Source organism: Hesperophylax consimilis, chromosome 25 (assembly GCF_061612785.1).
Source record: "Hesperophylax consimilis isolate HC1 chromosome 25, BYU_Hcon_1.0, whole genome shotgun sequence".
NCBI classification, from domain to species: Eukaryota; Metazoa; Arthropoda; class Insecta; order Trichoptera; family Limnephilidae; genus Hesperophylax; species Hesperophylax consimilis.
In genome coordinates, this window is record NC_142860.1 from 20,895,491 (window position 1) to 20,914,361 (window position 18,871).

Sequence of the window (18,871 nt, forward strand, 5' to 3'; positions counted from 1 at the left end):
ATTTTATTTTATTGAACAATATTTTTTCATGTAATGGAAATTTATATTCGCTAAGCTACTGCAAGTAGTTTGTCAGCTGGAGCTAAAATATACAATATATTATGTAACATAACAATAAATAATCATATCAATAGAACCAGAATATAATAAATAATGTGTATAACAAGCTTGTTTGAAAGATTTGATATAGCAACAGACTGCAATGTAATAAAAACAATAAAATAATTATTTTTTCAATGTTTATAAGACAAGGTTTTTTACGCATGGCACAAAATAAACTTGGTTGTTTACAGGTGGAAAAAATATATTACGCAATAATTGTTGATTGAAATACTAGTACATATTGAATTATTTGACGGGTTGTGAATAAGTCGACGTAGCACCTTACCAGCAATCAGAATGTGGGGGTTCAGTTTCCGTTGGCGGCATTTGTTTTTACTCGGAGATATTTTCAATTTGTATGGATATTTAGAATCATTAGCTAGAAGGCATCAAACACGAGATTATCGTATTTAAAAAAAGGTGGAATAATCTAACTGTTTCGAGAGAATTAACTAACTAACCATCACGCCGTTTTCCTGCGGGGGTATGAGAAAGGGATAGAGCGCTATACAACTATGTCTTAGCACACACTCCTTGCTCACTCATTCATAAACTATTCAGTTGTTCTGATTCTTGACATGGTCTAACTATTTGGTCTTGTATTTGATTCACTTGGTCACGCCATGTCTCCCTCGGGCATTTCTGACTTCTTAAAGCATTCACTTCCGCGTCATATTGTACTCGCATTACACTCCGTTTTGCGATACATATAACCAAACCATCTAAGCTTCCCTTTTTTAATTAATATATATGTTTTTTCCAGTTGAAATCCTTGGAAACCTGGCTTTGGAAGGCATTATTCTAAAAATCTACATAAAACTTAACGATTTTCAACTGTCAAAATTGACGTTTGCACAAAGCGCGCCAAAAACCATCTGACGTTTCGAACAGCCGCGAGATTTTCGCGCGTTTTCCGTCACCGGTGACGTTTGCCGCTCTGATAGGCGGCCAATGGCAGCTGGTCTGGCTCTGGAAGATAGGGCGGCAGAAACCTGCCTGTATCAGCCCGTGCTCCAAGCCGAACGGAGGTACAACATGGAACCCGGACAGAAATGGCGCCAATACATGGCGGCCGGGGCAGGTAAGTCACATTCTCATTTAGTTGTCAGATTTGACAGCTGTCAAAAAGTGAAACATTTGAAAAGTGTTCTTATTTTAGATGATTATAAGTTTTAATAATATCAGGTAGGAACTTTTGTACATCAGATTCAAATTTATTTAAAACGGTCAAATTAAACAATTTGATCTCAAAAAGTGATATATTTTAAAAGTGTTATTATTTCAACATAAAAAAATACTAATTTCGGTTGTCTGTAGAATGAACTCAAATTTGTTTTGAATTCAAATATCATTTTCAAAATTGGAACTGATAATGTGAAAATTTCAGACTATGTTCAGACAGCAGTTGTTAAAAGTTATTATTGAGTTATAAAGTGTTCGTGATATTAATATATATCGAAATAAGTGTTCAATATTAAATATCGGAATATATTTTACCAAGCAAGGTTAGACAACAGCTGTTAAAAAGTATTAATATTATTGTCGTGATATTAAAATAATATTGAAATAATTTTAAAGAAAATAGTTACTTCTTATAGTGTATGATAGAATAGTGTTTTTTTCATTGCTAAATTTTTTTTCACCGATAACAATAACACGTGTTACTGTAAATATATCAAATTGGACGTTGTTGACAAAAAAGTGATTTGTTTTATTGATAAGGTGTTCTGATATGAAAATAAAACATTTGCATTTATGGCTAGTGGTAGTTTTTTCATTAAATAATACTTTGAGCCAGTTTTCACAGAATATGAACAATTCGTCAAATTTCTGCGCTATTTTTTAAGTTTTGTTATTATTTCAGCTGTGTGAAACAATTGGCAAACAATAATAATACAATTGAATAGAACCTTTACAGAATATTAAAATTGGTGAATTGTTCAAATCGTGTGACAACTGGCCCTAAATTGCGAATTCTTTAAATAGATGTTGAAACATTTTAGAGAAAACTGTTTATTTTCATTTGTTAGATTGGTTTTCCTTTACTAAATTTAAAAATAGTTGTAGACAAAAACATTTTTTAAACCGGCATAATACGTTCAATAAAAAACATATTTCTTTCTAAAGTGGATATATATTTATTGTTTTTGTGTTTAATTCATAGAACTCCATTTATTTTTTTTTTAAATTTAATTATAATCAAATTTAATAATATAATTTTTAAGTTCTGTAAGTATTTTTTGGTTTTTGTTATTGTTACAGCTGTTTCGGCTTTCAATGCCATTTTCAAACTGTGGTTTAGCCACGTTTAGACGACTTATTAATATGATTCTATTTTACCCCCTCCCAAATTTAAAATGATTTATTACCGGTTAAACCAATTTACTGATAAAAATAATTGTGACAATAGATTTCATATTCTGTGGGGGTATTTTGAAGTCTGTTTTCCCCACATAAATGTTTTCTTAATTGTTCAATAATGATGTAGCAGTTATTAATTTATTTAAATGTGTTATATTGTTTAGGTTTTGTGAACATACTTAGAAGCGGGGAATAAATAATTTTCCTTACTTTATTAATTAATGTTATATTAGGGTAATCTAAGGCCCTTTCTTTCTATGTGCAAGGGTTTAAGTTCATTGTTGTCAAGCGGGACGTGATTATTTACTAAGAGATGTTCTGTGAATTTTTAAAAGGTGCTTTTATTATTATAACATCTTATATGTTCTTTGAATCTAGTTGAAAAAGCCCTTCCCGTCTGTCCAATATAAGTAGCGTTGCAGTCGGCGTGGTCACATTTTGATTCATATATGCCACTTTTATTAAGTTTATATATAATTCGTCAAAATGTCGCCACTTCATCAATTGTCATTGCTAAGAATTACGAATCGTCTTATACTTTAATTTCAAAATAATTACCTTTCAATTTAAGAAAAACGACAGATATTTTCTTATTTGACAATGTTTGCCATATATGTTCTGATAATTGCACAAGTGATACGATACGTTTTATTATGATAACTCTGTTGTGAGTTATGGTTTTAAACGAAAAATTACATACGTGCCTAGGTATTTAAAACCGATTAATTGGATCAAATTTTCAGTTGTTTCGACGGTTTTTCGACGGATAACTAACTAACCATCACACCGTTTCCGCGCAGGGGTAGGCAGAGAGGACAGACCGCCAAACAACTCAGTCTTGGCACTTACTCCTTATCTCATTCATACGTACTCTCCTGTTAACCCGATTCTTGACATAACCAGACTCAAGTATCTGATTCACTTGATCATGCCATGTCTTCCTCAGGCGTCCCGGGCTTTTTCTACCACTAACATTAGCTTTATACATTCTTGTTACACTCCTTTATCCTTTTCTTAATCTTACTAATTACGCTTCCATTCATAGAGTAACTTGCAGAGATAGAGACACATGTACAAAATGAGTTATTACGTTCATAGTTTCAATTACATAAATAACTTGGGCAATTTAGATTGAGGTGGAACCTTCGGGAAAATGTCATATCATACTAGTGATAAACTAATGTTTATAAGACAAAATTTTTATCCAGAGCTCAAAGGATAATAAATTATTATAAGCAATAATTAGTCGTCTGTAATATCAATACAAATTGAAAATATCTCCCGAGTAAAAATAACACAGCCTTTCCTACAAAAATAAAGTTGGTTGTTTACAGGTGGAAAAAATATAATAAGTAGTAATTGTTGATTGAAGTACTAGGACATATTGAATTATTTGGCGTGTTGGAAATAAGCCGACGTGGCTCAGTTGTCCAGAGCGTCTGACCGGACATCAGAAGGCATGGGTTCAAATCTCGTCTGTGGCATTTATTTTTACTCGGGAGATATTTTCAATTTGTATTGATATTATAGGCGACTAATTGTTGCTTATAATAATTTATTAAATTGAATAATGGCCAATATGGTCCTTGTATTGTAAACTTTTAACTTTTTTGAAAAAAAAATAACTTTAATGTAACTTTTTACCATCTCCCTCGAAGTAATAGTTAAATACTTGTAGTAATGAAGTTGAAACGCAGTGTTATTTAAATTATTTGTGCGTGCTACGTAAATTTTACCAGAATTATTCTAGTATTGTTTTTGTTTTGAATTTATATTTCGTTTGCAAAACATATTTAAAATTAAAACTAATTTCATTAATCAGTTGAATCGTTTGTGACAAAAATAAATGTTTTGGAATCATTTATGTGGCCAAGTTTTAAAACCATTATAGATGTGTTTTCGTATAAAAAGAAATGATTTCGCAGTAATTCTTTGATAATCTGTTCGTGGATAAAAATACTTTACTTTGTCTTTTATGTTTGTTTTGTTGATTGTTGACTTTAAAACTTATAAAGCTGATTTTTCATCTGTTGTAACGGACAGTGGAGTTAATAATAATGAAAATACAATGTACATGTTACCCGGTTTCGTATTCTCGGCAATGAGTAATACATATGGTAGTTAGTATCAGAATTTTTGCACTGAAATAAATCCCGACTTATAGTTTTTGACTGAGTGTAGCGAATTCCTGCTTAAACTTGACCGTTCGTTTTTTTTTTATTATTTGTTTTTGGGGTATTATGCCGTGTTGCGCTAACTCCTTCTTTAGCCAACGTTTCGGACAGCATTGCAGTGTCCATCATCAGGGCAGATGTGTTATTTACCGGTTGTGTTATTGACCGTTTGTCTTTTCGTCTGTCTATAAATTTGTTTGTTACGTTCCGGTTCCGATTCAAGATGGTGGCCGTGTTGGATACTACATTTTTATCCCGACAAAGAGTCGCATGTTCGTGATTCCTACTGCAAGCTGTCAAATTTGAATAATCAATATTATGGTACCTAATTAACAACCAAAGAAAGTTTGAAAAGGAATTGTTATTTTTTCTGTCCAATTGTGTAATTTCTTATTTGATTCACAAAATTTTTACGTAAAATGTTGATAGTACCTACTTACAAATCTTATGGTTTGAGAAAAAAATTTAGTTTTGATTTGTTAAAGAGAAAATTATAAACATACTTGTTCGCGAGATAAATTAGATTACAAAAAAATATTTCAGAAATGAGGACGCAGCGGCGGCACCAATTAATCAAAAATAATTTCTCCATTGATATAGGTTTCCCCAGAAGAACAAATTCAATATAATTAGTTTTAAATAATCGTCACGGGACGCTTGGCGGATGTGAAATATCGAAATAGATTTTAACTGAAGGATTTAAAATTGATGGATGAAAATAGGAAGTGAAAATGAAAGTATACAATTCATTTTCGGTAATTAAAAAATTTCACTAATTATTGTTAAAATATACCCAAAAAATAATAATAATAAAATAATAGGTTAGTGCAGTCCCACACATTCCATATAGATATAAAAAAAATATATGATCTAAAACAAAAAAATAGAACAGAAAAATAAAGAAAAAAAAAACAGAATAAATTGAAAATAAAATGATAAAATTAATAGAATAATAGAAAGTTTAAGCCTTTAGGGAGCCGTGACTATATTAGGCGCTAGTATTTTTCTCCAGTGTGCGTCAATGCTGGAGGATGGAGTGAGGCGGGCTTCCATAGTGAGGATATTTCCAGAGCTTCTTATCCTTTCCCTCATTCCTGCCACCCTGGATCTAATAAGGGCTGCATATCCGGGAACTCGCCCCTCCGTGAACATACGGGAAGCGCTGCAGTATCTGGGGAGACAAAACATTGTGCGGAAGGCGTTGTTGTATTGGACCCGTAGTCTTTCTATACTACTCTTTTTGTAGTTTGCCCATAGTTCGCACGTGTACAACGTTGCGCAGAAGGAAAGAAAGAGCGTCCTTTTTACTGCGGTACTGCAAAGGCGACATCTTCTACTGAACATGTTTGCTTTAACGCTGAGAGCTCGTCATAAAGCACATATAAAAAATAAAGCACATATCAAACGTTAGGGCGGAAAGAGCCGACGAATCACGAATCAGTTCTACGACCGCTAAGCGCACCAAAAGATGTTTCACTTGAAAAATTACACACCTGTTTAGAACCTAAAAGCGTAGGTACCCACATTTTTTGTAATAGTTTGCAATGCTTGAGGTAAAATCATAAATCATTATATTATTCTACAACCAATTATTATTCCGCAACCAAGTTACTGATTTCTAAACTAATAATATAATTATGTTGGACAGTCTATAATGTTGCATCAAATGACTGGAGTGTTTCATAGTTCTTTTGTGTTATACTTTGCCAATAATTCATGGTCACAAAAAAAGAAGTAAAATATATACATTAAAATTTTTTCGTACCTATTTTAACCTTCCTAAAATAAATTCAAGAACAATCTTGAATTAATATAAAAATATTGTTATATATACATTTTTTTAAATCTTCCTTACAACACAATACAGTAAAATATAGTCAGAATTTTAACGACGTAAGTGAAGAAGCCGTACACAATGATATACGACGCGCTGCCCTGGAGTATTGGACGCACCTACGGTTCAATTTGCTCTAACAAATCTCTAAAATAATGTGGGAATCATGACGACATGAGTTATGAAGTAGTGTAAGCAACATTCAACAGCAGGCGTAGAAAATTAATATTTCAAGCACACAAAATCATAATGTTATTACAGCAGAAAAAAAAAATATTTTATTGAATTTGTTAAAAACTAGCTGTACCTCGTCACGCGTTGCTATGGCCCAGTCTGTCCATGCAGATATAAAAACAATAGCGTGTGTTGCTTCACGTCCAACAGATGGCGCTGTTTTTCAAAGAAAGCACGTTTTTACCAATCGCTTATTTAAATGCAACATTGTGTCAAAATTTTAAAACATTCGGTGAAGAAGTTTAGAAGATTTAAGATTTTTAATATCCACCGCTTACCCGCCCTGGAATAAGTAACAGATGGTTACTACTCCTTCAGAGCTCTCATAATCATCTCTTCATCTCTCATTTCTATTTTTTTTTTCGTTAAAATACTCTACATTTATTATAAAACGAATCTGTGTTTTAATTTTTTTTAAAAGACGTACACTCTCGGGTTGCGAATAACCTGATAATATTAAAAAATCTCCTACCCCCACAGTAAGCGGAAAATGTTGGTTTTGTTCGATGGATGACTTAGCGAGCCGAGGAATTTATTTTATTTTTTTCTATAGCGACTATTTAAACATTGTACAAACAAAATATGATATTAAATATATGAATAGTAAATTGTATTTCTTAGTCCTCCTCACTAGGGGGACATTAACTCAGCCAACGACAGGTCTAGATCTAGAAACAAATTCTGAGTGATTCTTTAATTAATGACACTATAGAATTTATACATTTACTACAATTTGTATATTAGATTATTACAGAACGTACTCAAGATTCTAACTCACTTAAAGCTGACGTTATCTGAATTTTGTAGTATTATTGCGTTTCCTATCTCGTGAGCCAACGCCGATAGCCTTGCATTTATAAACTGTCATGATGATGAACACCTCAAGGATATCCGAAACTTTGGCTCAAGCAGGAGGAAGAATCACAGTACGAGCAGTCCAAAGCGTCGGGTTCTCCCACCTAGGCGTTGAAGGATTGATGATTTGCTAGCTAAAACTTCTATCACAGTATTACACTAATGTCGGTTATTTGTGATGTGATGTGAAATTATTCGCGATCAATGAAAATTTAATTTTTAAAATTGGCACTGATTTTTTGAAAAAATAAGAAAAGCGATAAAGTAGGTACCTACACTGTATTAGTTAATTAATAACTCTATATTCAAAATGTGTATTTCTTTTGTTTACAATTTTGACATATGATTTTTCAATGTTATTGTGTTCATTAATTTTCTGACGTATCTATAAATTTTCAACAAAAAATAAAATAATATTGTAAAGACAATTGTTAACATTATTTGTTTTTGAAAGGCAGTGATTCTGAGACAGATATGTTATAAATACTTTCAATTCACAAATTCTACAATTTAATATCCCATGATTCTGCGCTTAAATAATTTAGAAATGTAAATATTAAGGACGGGTTGTTTCGGAGAATCTGAACAATTCATCAAATTTCAACGTTCATTTTCGGGTTCTGTGAAAGACTTATTCAAGTTCTGTTATTATATCATTGTTGGCTAGTTGCTTGACAAAACTGAAATAAAAACAGAACTTGAAAAAACCTTTCACAGAACTTGAAAATGAACGTTGAAATTTGATGAATTGTTCAGATTCTCCGAAACAACCCGTCCTTAGTAATCAAGAATCGAAAATGTGACCTCCCGACTCAAAACAAACTACCTTACTATAGTAATATTTTACCACCTGTGAAAAAACTGTCTTCTCTTCGAGTAGCGTCTCACCACCGCCGAGTAACGCTACCCGTGAAGTAAATGTCTGTTTTTACCACCCTTTTAATCCTGCAATTAGTTACTTGGCAAGTAATTACTCAGAGGTTGTGAAAAACCGCGCTTTGAAGAAACTTTCGCAATCTTAACTTTGATGTCTAGTGTTAATGTAAATTTTATAGAAACAAAGAAATTTTTAAATGTTTAAATACAGTTCTTTCGTTCATTTGTTACTTAGATGCGAAAATGTAGGGTTATGTGAGTTTATTGTTCTTTATTTTTTAGAAACATTTGAATTTTGGCAAAGCTGTCTACTTTCAAAGTTACAATTGGAAGGGTACCTACGTGCGGAATTTAAATTTTAAATCTCCCGTCTATAATTGACCATTATTATCTGTGCATTTGCGGCTAGCGAATTAAATAGTTTCTTCAACGACTTACGCTGTTATTTTTATCTCACTTTGTTATTTTCTGGCCGGAACGTATTTGGCAACATGCTATTTGTTGTTATTGTCCGTGATATATTTATTCCCATCTGGGAATTGTGCATTTGTTTACAAAAGTACTACAGATTTCAGTGATGACGTTTTCAATTACCCTTCTTTATTAGTAATTTACCAATTGGACAGTTTCTTTAATAACTTGTTCTTTATTTATTTATTTATTTAGACGCCGTAAAAGGCTTTTACAATATACATGATTTATGTTTACAGTGGTTCACAGGAGCGAAACAGTATTATGTTAAACAGAATAATTACTGAGAAATTATGTTGAAAATTAAACAAAAATAACATCTGGTATACATAGGTACATTAGCATTTTTATTTTCAATCCATACAGTAGTTTAGTATTGAGGTTATTGTTACCTTCAATATTGAATTTGGTTGAATTTGCTGAGAACTAAGAGTTAGCTCTATTGAATCAGGGCTGTCAGTAAGACATCTCATAACAATTTTGGGAAAAATTATAGTTTTAATTAAGTATATAAAATTATTAGATAACACACTTCTGTCTGATATCTGATGTAAGTGCATTGTTTAGGTTCTGTGATAACTTATGAATAGAATGGTTTTATGCCTAATAACATTGATAATTACGACAGAGGTATGTTATTATAGCCTTCTTATAGCTATATTCCGTGCAGTTGAACACATCTACTACTTCTGAGAAAGCATTGCCAACTGCATGCAATCTAGGTATAAGGGAGTTTCTAAATGACGCAGTCCTGATATTGTTATTAAAATTAAAAAGAATTTTGGATCGAGTGGTTCTAGTGGGTATATGGAAGGTAATTAGGCTTAATATATCAGGGCTGTCTATAATACCATTGACAATTTTAAAAATAAAAGTCATAAATTATCTTGTTCGGGTCGGGATGTTTTTGGCATCATGCGGTTTGTTCATTAGGTAAAAATTCGGGATCGCTGGTCACGCTAAATATTTTTAAATAAAACCTTTTGATTCAACTTAATTACTATAAAAGGAAACTCACTGCATTTGTGAAATTTTTAATATTAGCATTTTAATTTTTATTTACGTAAAATGAAAATTCGTTTTCAGTACAAATTTTACGAGTACGATTTAATAAATCAAATGGTTTATCTATTTTAACTTCTTATCGTTTTGCGTTATTTTTCAAATCAAATACATCAATATTTTTTTAGATCATTTTTAATCCTTTTTAATGAACTGGCTAACGTGTACCCGGCATTACTGGGGGTTATCCTTATGAGATAGGTATACACCATTGAGGACTTTTCTGTAGGCCTTATTAATATATACAATTCCGTAGTATGTCATTTTGATATATCTCATAAGGTTTAGCCAGCGTTAGCAATGTAGTGCCCGAAAATATATTTTTACGACTTCATTACAAAATATCGACTTTTCTCTTCTTTCTATAAATAACGTATGCATGTATTATATACATAAACCTTCCGAAATAAATTCTCTAAATGTTAGTGAAAAGCCTGTAAAAAGGATTATAATTAATCGACATTTCTCTACTTTTTGTAAATTAAATATGCTTGTATTATGTATGTTAACCTTTCGGAATAAATTTTCTAAATGATAGTGAAAACCTATAAAAATCTGTTGCGTAGTTTAGAAGAAATAAACGCACAAACAGACAGACGCGGATAGCGACTCGTAGTATGATTAATTTACAGATATTTTGAATATTCTTATGAAAAAAATGTGGTTTTAACTTCGATCAACGACGTCTTAAATTATTAGGTTATCTCTTTGTGACTTATCAATAATAATAATGTAAAATCTTATCTTTAGATAAGATTTTTACATTATCCACGGATAAGATTTTTACATTATTATTGTTTGATAAAGTAGTCATTGGACAATTAGTGTCCACTCAAAAATTTCCCAACAAATACAAAACACTCACACGACTCTTGACATTCTAACGAGATAATAATAAAAAATAGCGTACCCATTTTATTTAATGTTTTTAATTTGTAGAACTTCGTTTATAGTACGAGAGCCCACGACCAAAACCATGTCTCATAGCAATACGGCAAAAACCCTATAAAATCGTTAGATTGTATGATTCTGAACCCGACTAGGTGTGTAGTAACGGTCGAAAGTGTAGCAACTGCGTGGGAGGCCATTTCTGCTGTGTCAAAAAAAAGACAGTCGGTATTATAGCAATACGTCTGATACTGAAAATGTACATAGATTTTATAATTGTATTACGAAAAAGTTTGTTTTCAGACATTTTGCGAGTAGCATATAGCCTGAGCGCATTTTTGAAAATGTCAACAAATTTAGCCGACCTGTATCATAGCAATACGGATAATTTTTATTCAACTTTTCGTATTGCTGCCATGATTACCAAAAACCTGTTTTCAGACACTTTAAGTGTAGCATATACTCCCAAAAACGAAAATAACGTTTCGGAGTCGCCTGGCCGACGCCTCTGTTAAATGTTTTTTTAAATTTACAGCCTTCATAGATATTCAAGAATCTCCCTTGTCTATTATATGTACTTTGACAGATGACAGATGTCATTACTTATTTCTTTTGTAAAAGTTACTCAAGTGTGCTTTAAATAAAACCAAAACTATCAAATCAATCAGTATTTAATTTCAACAGCCTCAGAAAATTCAAGATGCTTCAATACGATTTTTAAATGATATCTGAGTATCGAAAAGTTGTCTGATAGAGAAGGTGCTACACTTAATTTGTCCGATATAAATTTTTTGCACATGTGGACAACTTATTTTATCATGTCCAACAATTTTCAGACATATTGCTATGATACCGATCGGTAAAATTTGTTAACATTTTCAAAACGGTCTCAAAATTTAATGCGTTCACATTTCCGTCTGAAAATTGTTTTGTTCGCATCAAATAACCAAAATTTACTTATAAAAAAGATTTTCAGACGTATTGCTATGAGACATTTTTTTTGTCTCATTTTTTATTTTTTTAAGTGATTTTACGGGTTTGCGCTACACCACTAACGTCTGAAAAATATGTTTCCGGTATCTCAGAACTATCATTCAACTACAGTCTGCAAATCAGACATATTGCTATGATGCAGTTCGGTAAAATTCTTTGACAATTTTGAAAATTCGGTCAGATCAAACGCTACGCGGAAAATGTCTGATATTGGTATTTTCGAGTTCAGGATAATCGTATCTATCGATTTGATGCGGTTTTGGCCGTATTGCTATGAGACAAAAATTTTGGTCGTGGGCTCTCGTACTATTAGTAGATATTGTTTTTTTAATGGTATTTAGTTATAACAATTATAAATAAGTTGTAAATAAACCGTTTTTAACATGAAATAATAACATGATAAATTACAATTAGAGAAAATGATCGAGGTAGTTAAAAACTTTTCAGATGATATCAAAATGACTTTTGGTTTATATAAATGTAGAACGATCCATATAGAGAAAGGCAAAATTGTAGATGGGGACGAGAGTATATTAAGAAATTTCCAAATTACTTGTGTGAAAAGTGATGAGGTTTATAAGTATTTAGGATACCCACAATGAAATAGATTAGACCATACTCGTATTAAAATGATATTAGGATTAAATTTCAAACTAAAATCTGCTAAATCTGCTAAAAAATTAGTAAAATCAATAAATACTTGGGCAATACCTCTATTAACGTACTCATTTGGCATAATTAAATGGTCAAATACAGATTTAGATAACTTAGAACGATTAATTAGAACTACGCTAACATAATTTAATCATCCAAATTCAGCTATAGAACGAATTAATTTACCTAGAAATTTAGGAGGTAGAGATATGGTCAAAATAACTTCTTTGAAACATAATCAGGTAGAAATGCTAAGAAATTTTTTAGGAAAGCTCATAGCTCAGAAATTCACAAAATAATTTGCAAGGCAGGTAGAAATATTACATATTTAAATTTATACGACGAGAATGCCAACATTTTTATAAATCCCAACCAGGAATTTTTAGATTCCTGGTCAAATAAAATTTTACCCGCAAAACACTTCAATTATCTCAACCAAACGTATGTTGATAAATTTTCGTCAGACAAATGGTTGAGTATTGGAGAGTTGAGCGCAGAAATAGAAAGATTTATGCTTGCTATTCAGTATAGAGTCATAAATACTAAAAATTATAGGAAGCATATAATCAAAGATACAAATCAAATTGATGATTTATGTAGAAAATGTTTGGCTTTTCCGGAAACTATAGGACATATTATATCGGGATGTTCTATATTAGCACCGTCCGAGTATACATTTATGCACAATCAAGTTTTAAAAATAATTCACCAAAGTTTGGTAATTAAACATAACTCGATTGACTGCCTTAATATAATACCATATTATGAATACGAACCAAATTTATTTTTAGAAAACGAATTTTATAAAATATGTATATTATTATAAAACTATACTAACAGACCGAACGATTAGTCATAATAGACCCGATATAGTTTTACATGACATAATTAAAAAAATACCTAACTTATATCATTGATGTCGCTATTCCAAATTTCTGTAATATTCAAAAATCTGTTAATGGAAAAATAAGAAAATACACAGATTTAGGAAATGAGATAAAAAGAATTTGGTTTTCTCAGACTATAAAAATATTACCATTCGTTTTTTCGGCTACTGGCACTATACCTAGCTCTCTCATTAAAAATTTAGGCGTATTAGATCTATCAAAAAATGTATGTATAAAAAATGCAAAAATCAGTCATTTTAAATACATGTAGGTTAACGAAAGATTTTTCAAATATTTATGTTGAGGAATCAGTAGCATTTATAGGCCCTGTTAGGAGTTCTACCGAGCCAAACCCTCTGTTATGAAAATATTTGGAGTCGGTGAATTATTCTCCCATTTGATCTCTGGTGAGTTGACGTGATGTTCTTATATTGTTTTGTATTTATTTTTCTTATATAATGGACTTGCATAATGTTGATTGACTAGATGATCATTTGTGGAAAAGTCCGCACATCAAATTGTTTTTATTATCTATTCCGTTTCTATTTTTCGTAATTTAATATCAACATATATTATTGTCTAATAATTATTGATTACATAATCAGTAATCACCGCTAATAATGTTTATAGTATTAATACTAATTGTTCATAGATAAACATTTACGCCTATTGTTCATTGTTTGATATTATGAATGTGTACAAAATGATTTTTTTTTCTTTATAATATTAATTTTAACATAATTAAGTACTTTCAGAGTTCTTTCCTTAAGGTAGTTTTACACGATATTCATATCTAATTGATTGAAAGAGTAAGAAAGAAAAGAGTAAGAAGAAAGTAAGTAAGAAAGAGTAAGTAAGAAAGGAAACAAAAGATAATATATGGGATTTGAAAGGTGCTTTTACGAGTGGAAGGGGGTGCATGGACCAGATCTTCTCATTGCATATGTTCAATAGAAGTTTCTGGAAAAAATCAGAAACTTTTCTGTGCCTTTGTAGATCTACAAAGAGCTTACGACCGAGTCGGCAAGAGAAAGCTATGGAAGGTGTTGTCCAAGTACGGAGTGAATACAAATCTGACTCAGGCAATTGCGTCTCTGTATGAGGGAAGCGTTGCATGTGTTAGGGTAAACGGTGGTTTTACGGGGTGGTTTGATATCACAAAAGGTGTTAAACAAGGCTGCGTAATGTCACCGTGGTTATTCAATCTATACATGGATAATTGTATGCAAGAATTGAAAGAGGTGGGATTGGGCGCGAATTTGAATAATTTGAAAGTATGTTGCCTGTTGTATGCTGATGATGCGGTGCTGATTTCTAATAGTATAGAAGTTCTACAGTCTCTCGTGTCTAGGATGAACGAAGTATGCATGAAGAATGAGTTAATGATGAATGTAAGTAAGTCTAAAGTAATGGTGTTTGAAAGAGAGAGTACGAAAACAGTGTGCAATATAATTGTGAATGAGGAATACTTGGAGCAGGTGGATGAGTTTGTGTATTTAGGAAGTATGTTTACGAGAGATGGGAAGGCTGACAGAGATATTGAAAGAAGGGTAAATGCAGGTAATTCCGTTAATGGAGGACTGAACGCCGTTGGCGCTAACAAAAAACTGTCCAAAGAAGCGAAGTTAGCAGTCCACAACGGAGTGCTGGTACCTACCTTGATGTATGGAAGTGAGGCATGGAACTGGAAAAGAAAGGATGAAAGTAGATTGAATTCTGTTGAAATGAGATCCCTGAGGCGTATGTGTGGTAAAACCATGTTTGATCGTGTGAGGAATGTGGAGATCCGCAAAGAGTGCAAGGCTGATGTAAGCGTAATGAGTAAGATTAAGAAAGGGACGCTTAGATGATTTGGGCATGTAGAGCGAATGAGCGAAGATAGGAGTGTAAGGAGGATATATGATGCAAATGCGAATGGTAGCAGAAGTCGGGGACGCCCGAGGAAGACATGGCACGATCAAGTGAATCAGATACTAGAGTCGGGCCATGTCAAGAGTCAGAATAATAGAAGAGTATGTATGAGACGATGTATGAATGTGAATGAGGCAAGAAGTGTGTGCCAAGACCGAGTTGTTTGGCGGTCCGTCCTCTCTGCCTACCCCTGCGGGGAAACGGCGTGATGGTTAGTTAGTTCATATATAACCTCGAACCTCACATGAAAACCATATGGAAATCATAGTTTATACCTTTTTTTTCATACCTACAATTTCAAACATATTTACAGATATACAAGTAAACAGTTGTTAGTTTTTTTAGATTAACCCCATACAGGAAACCTTGAGGAAAATAATTTCCTTCAGGGCCTATGTAATCTTTTGGGATGCTGTGTGGGTGGCAGTTCTGGGAAGGAGCCCCAAACCAGTCTCTCTCGATCTGACACGCCACGCAGTTGGTGTGCAGGCGCAACCTGAACACACTTCACCCGATGAACCCGGGCACCCCTGCTAAATCAGCAAACGTTGCAAACCACTTGCGGTGACCTATTTCAGAGGTGTTTGTTATAACATAACCGTTGGTTTTTAATATGACCATCTACAGATCTCTAAAATATTGTAACTCTGAACAGAAACACGCGTCACGCGTTCACAACCAATAATAAACACTGTCTATAATACAGGGTTTTCCAATAAGAGGTGTTATTTTGAATGGCGCTAATACCGCTATTTCGGTAGATGTTACTTTTAAAGCTGTCATTTTTTGACATTTGACAAGTAAAAACTACGTCATTAATAAAAATGGAACGATACACGCTTTAACAACGCATTGAAATTATTAAAATTCACTTGAGTGAATCAAATGCAAATCATATTGAGTTTTGAGGCCCATTTTCACCTCAGTGGCTTCGTCAACAAGCAAAATTGTCGCATCTGGGGCTCGGAAAACCCAAGAGTTATTTTTGAAAAGCCTCTTTATCCTCAACGTGTGACTGTTTGGTGCGGTTTATGGTCCGGCAGAGTCATTGGACCTTACTTTTTAGAAAATGAGGCTGGAGCAACAGTTACGGTGAATGGATTGCACTATCGAGAGATGATTAATGATTTTTCATGGCCAAAATTGGATAGTATTGATCTGGACAACGTTTACTTTCAACAAAACGGCGCTACGTGCCACACAAGCAACGAAACCATTGATATTTTACGATTGAATATCAAAATAACACCTCTTATTGGAAAACCCTGTATTTACAGAATCTATAATATTTTTAGCAATATATTAAATATATTATTAGTATTCTCCCGGTAAACCGTCATCCAGAATCGCATTTTTTATGTGAATACCGCACAATAGTCTCAACTGCTCCAAACCGTCTTGAGCCATTGGTACTATAGCATCCCTAATTGGGATATGTTGTGAGACTGAAGGTAGTGGGGTGGGGAAGTACCTAGCTTTTCAGATCGGTTCACCAAACATGGCTAAAGCCATTTCAAGCAACGGATCAATTCAGAATGAAGGTCTTATATCAGGGCAATATTGAGAGTATCTTCCAATCTGGAAAATGCCACAAAAATACCATATGTTATTTTAAATGATTACATTGTGAAATATACAAATTAATCAAACGAAATTTACTTCGCTCGCCAAGATTTGAACTTTCGACCTCTGGATTACTAGTCGAAAGCCTTACTCCTCAGCTATATTCTTCCACAATCGACTACCTTAAATCCTTTACATAATGTTGTCCAAAGCAGGTATTATATTATCCCACTCATTTTTGGGTATTTAAGTCTCTGCTTCTAATGCTCAAGTATGAGCTACACGCTCTTTTCCAATAAAACAGTTAAAAGTTTTTTGTAAATCAAATATGTACTAATTCTTCAAATTCAATACCAAGTGCAGTCACCACTTCACTGCACAAAATGCATTATATCACAGATGTATCGAATCCTTCAGTAATCAATGTCAGTAATTTTGTAAAGATACGTGTCGACCCTTTGATGGTACCATAAAAACTTGATACTTCTGTGATATAATGTATTTTGTGCAATATAGTGGTCACTCCACTTGGCATTGAAGTGCAGTGACCACTTTATTGCACAAAATGCATTATACCACAGATGTATCAAATCCTTTCAGTAATCAATGTCAGTAATTCTTTAAGGATACGTGTCGACTCCTCAATGGTACCATAAACACTTGATAACAATGTGATGTGATTTTTAAACTCTGTACGGGTTTGGATACCATTATAGCGAGCACCCTCGTTCAGTAACCTCTTTCTTCATATGAAAAAACCCAGTCCTTCATCTTGGGGACTGTGAGAGGTTTCACAGACACCCTTAAAAGTAGCCCTGAGCCAAGTGGACCTCATCGCTGGAGAATGAATGGAGCGGGTATTCGTTGATCACAATATATTTTCATAGACATCCAAGTTGATAGACTTGCTCTAACATAAAATTTGGGTATCATTTCGACAAGCTTGAAGCGGAGCGTTCGAGAATTCTTCGAATAAACTATAGCGTTGACCCCCGCAGAGCGCCCATTGAAATGCCTAGATTCTGTGCAGAAAAGAAAAGTTCGCCAAAGTAAGGCAACGGTTTGCAGAACTGTATTATGTACCTACTATCAAATCGTATAAGAAATAAAAGAAGATTTTGGTTTAGAGAGGGATAAATAATTTTTTCAAATTTAAAGACTTCGCCGAGTCAGCCGAGATGTGGATGAAACAATTAGCACAGCTAGTTGGTTCATAATCGACCTGTTAATAAATTAACAAAGAAGAGGAAGTAACCTAAATGTACCCAGAGAAATGGACGTCTACGAGGAAGAATAATTGACTTATTGGGTTGATTGGCTTTGTTAAATGACTTCGTAAAACGATATCTCTCTGCAGCTTGTTCTAACAACTTGCTTGCTCTTTTAAGGAAAAGTGAGGATAAACTGCAAAAAGATTGTAAGGAGAATTTTCATTTTTTTTAAGGAGAAAACTCATTTTCAACAGATGAGTTATACAAAGAATCTAAACTATTCTGTCTCCGTAAACTATTTATTTTGTAAACTATGAAATACATCTTTGAAAACAAAAATAAATGAAAACAGAATCAACATTAGAAATAATAATGTATTTTATACTCCCCAAACGAACACAAAACAAATGCAAACACACTGCAGTTTCATTGGACCTCGTACTTTCAATCTTTTAACGAAAAATATTCAAGTGATTACTAAACTTCTTCAATTTTTAAAAGAATTAAAATTATGGCTTTTCGATACAGAAGTTGAAACTTTTTGTATTTAATTTGTATCAATTTATGTTTCTCATAAAATATTCACAATATATTAAACTAAACACTTATAACTTCACTATACATTATTGTAAACACTTTTTATACAAACCGCTCAGACAAAAATGTAATCTTGTTTTTGTTTTATATGCCCGTAGTTTGTTTATTTCTAGGTACAATAATATAATAGCTTATATATATTACCGGTGACCGGATATGAAACAAAAACTTTATTAACTGGGTTAAGTAGGGTAGGTT

The 18,871-nt window shown here is 32.8% G+C and overlaps 1 protein-coding gene across 1 annotated transcript in view; it reads left to right on the forward strand.

Annotated features, from left to right (window-relative positions):
* Positions 1 to 1,112: 1,112 nt before the first annotated feature.
* The window catches only part of LOC149411658 (facilitated trehalose transporter Tret1-like), a 50,408-nt gene continuing 32,649 nt past the window's right edge, over positions 1,113 to 18,871 (forward strand). Inside the window, exon 1 of the mRNA XM_089646945.1 lies at positions 1,113 to 1,183. Coding sequence (XP_089503071.1) covers positions 1,138 to 1,183 — 46 coding nt within the window. The 5' untranslated portion in view covers positions 1,113 to 1,137. The remainder of the gene's footprint in view (positions 1,184 to 18,871) is intronic.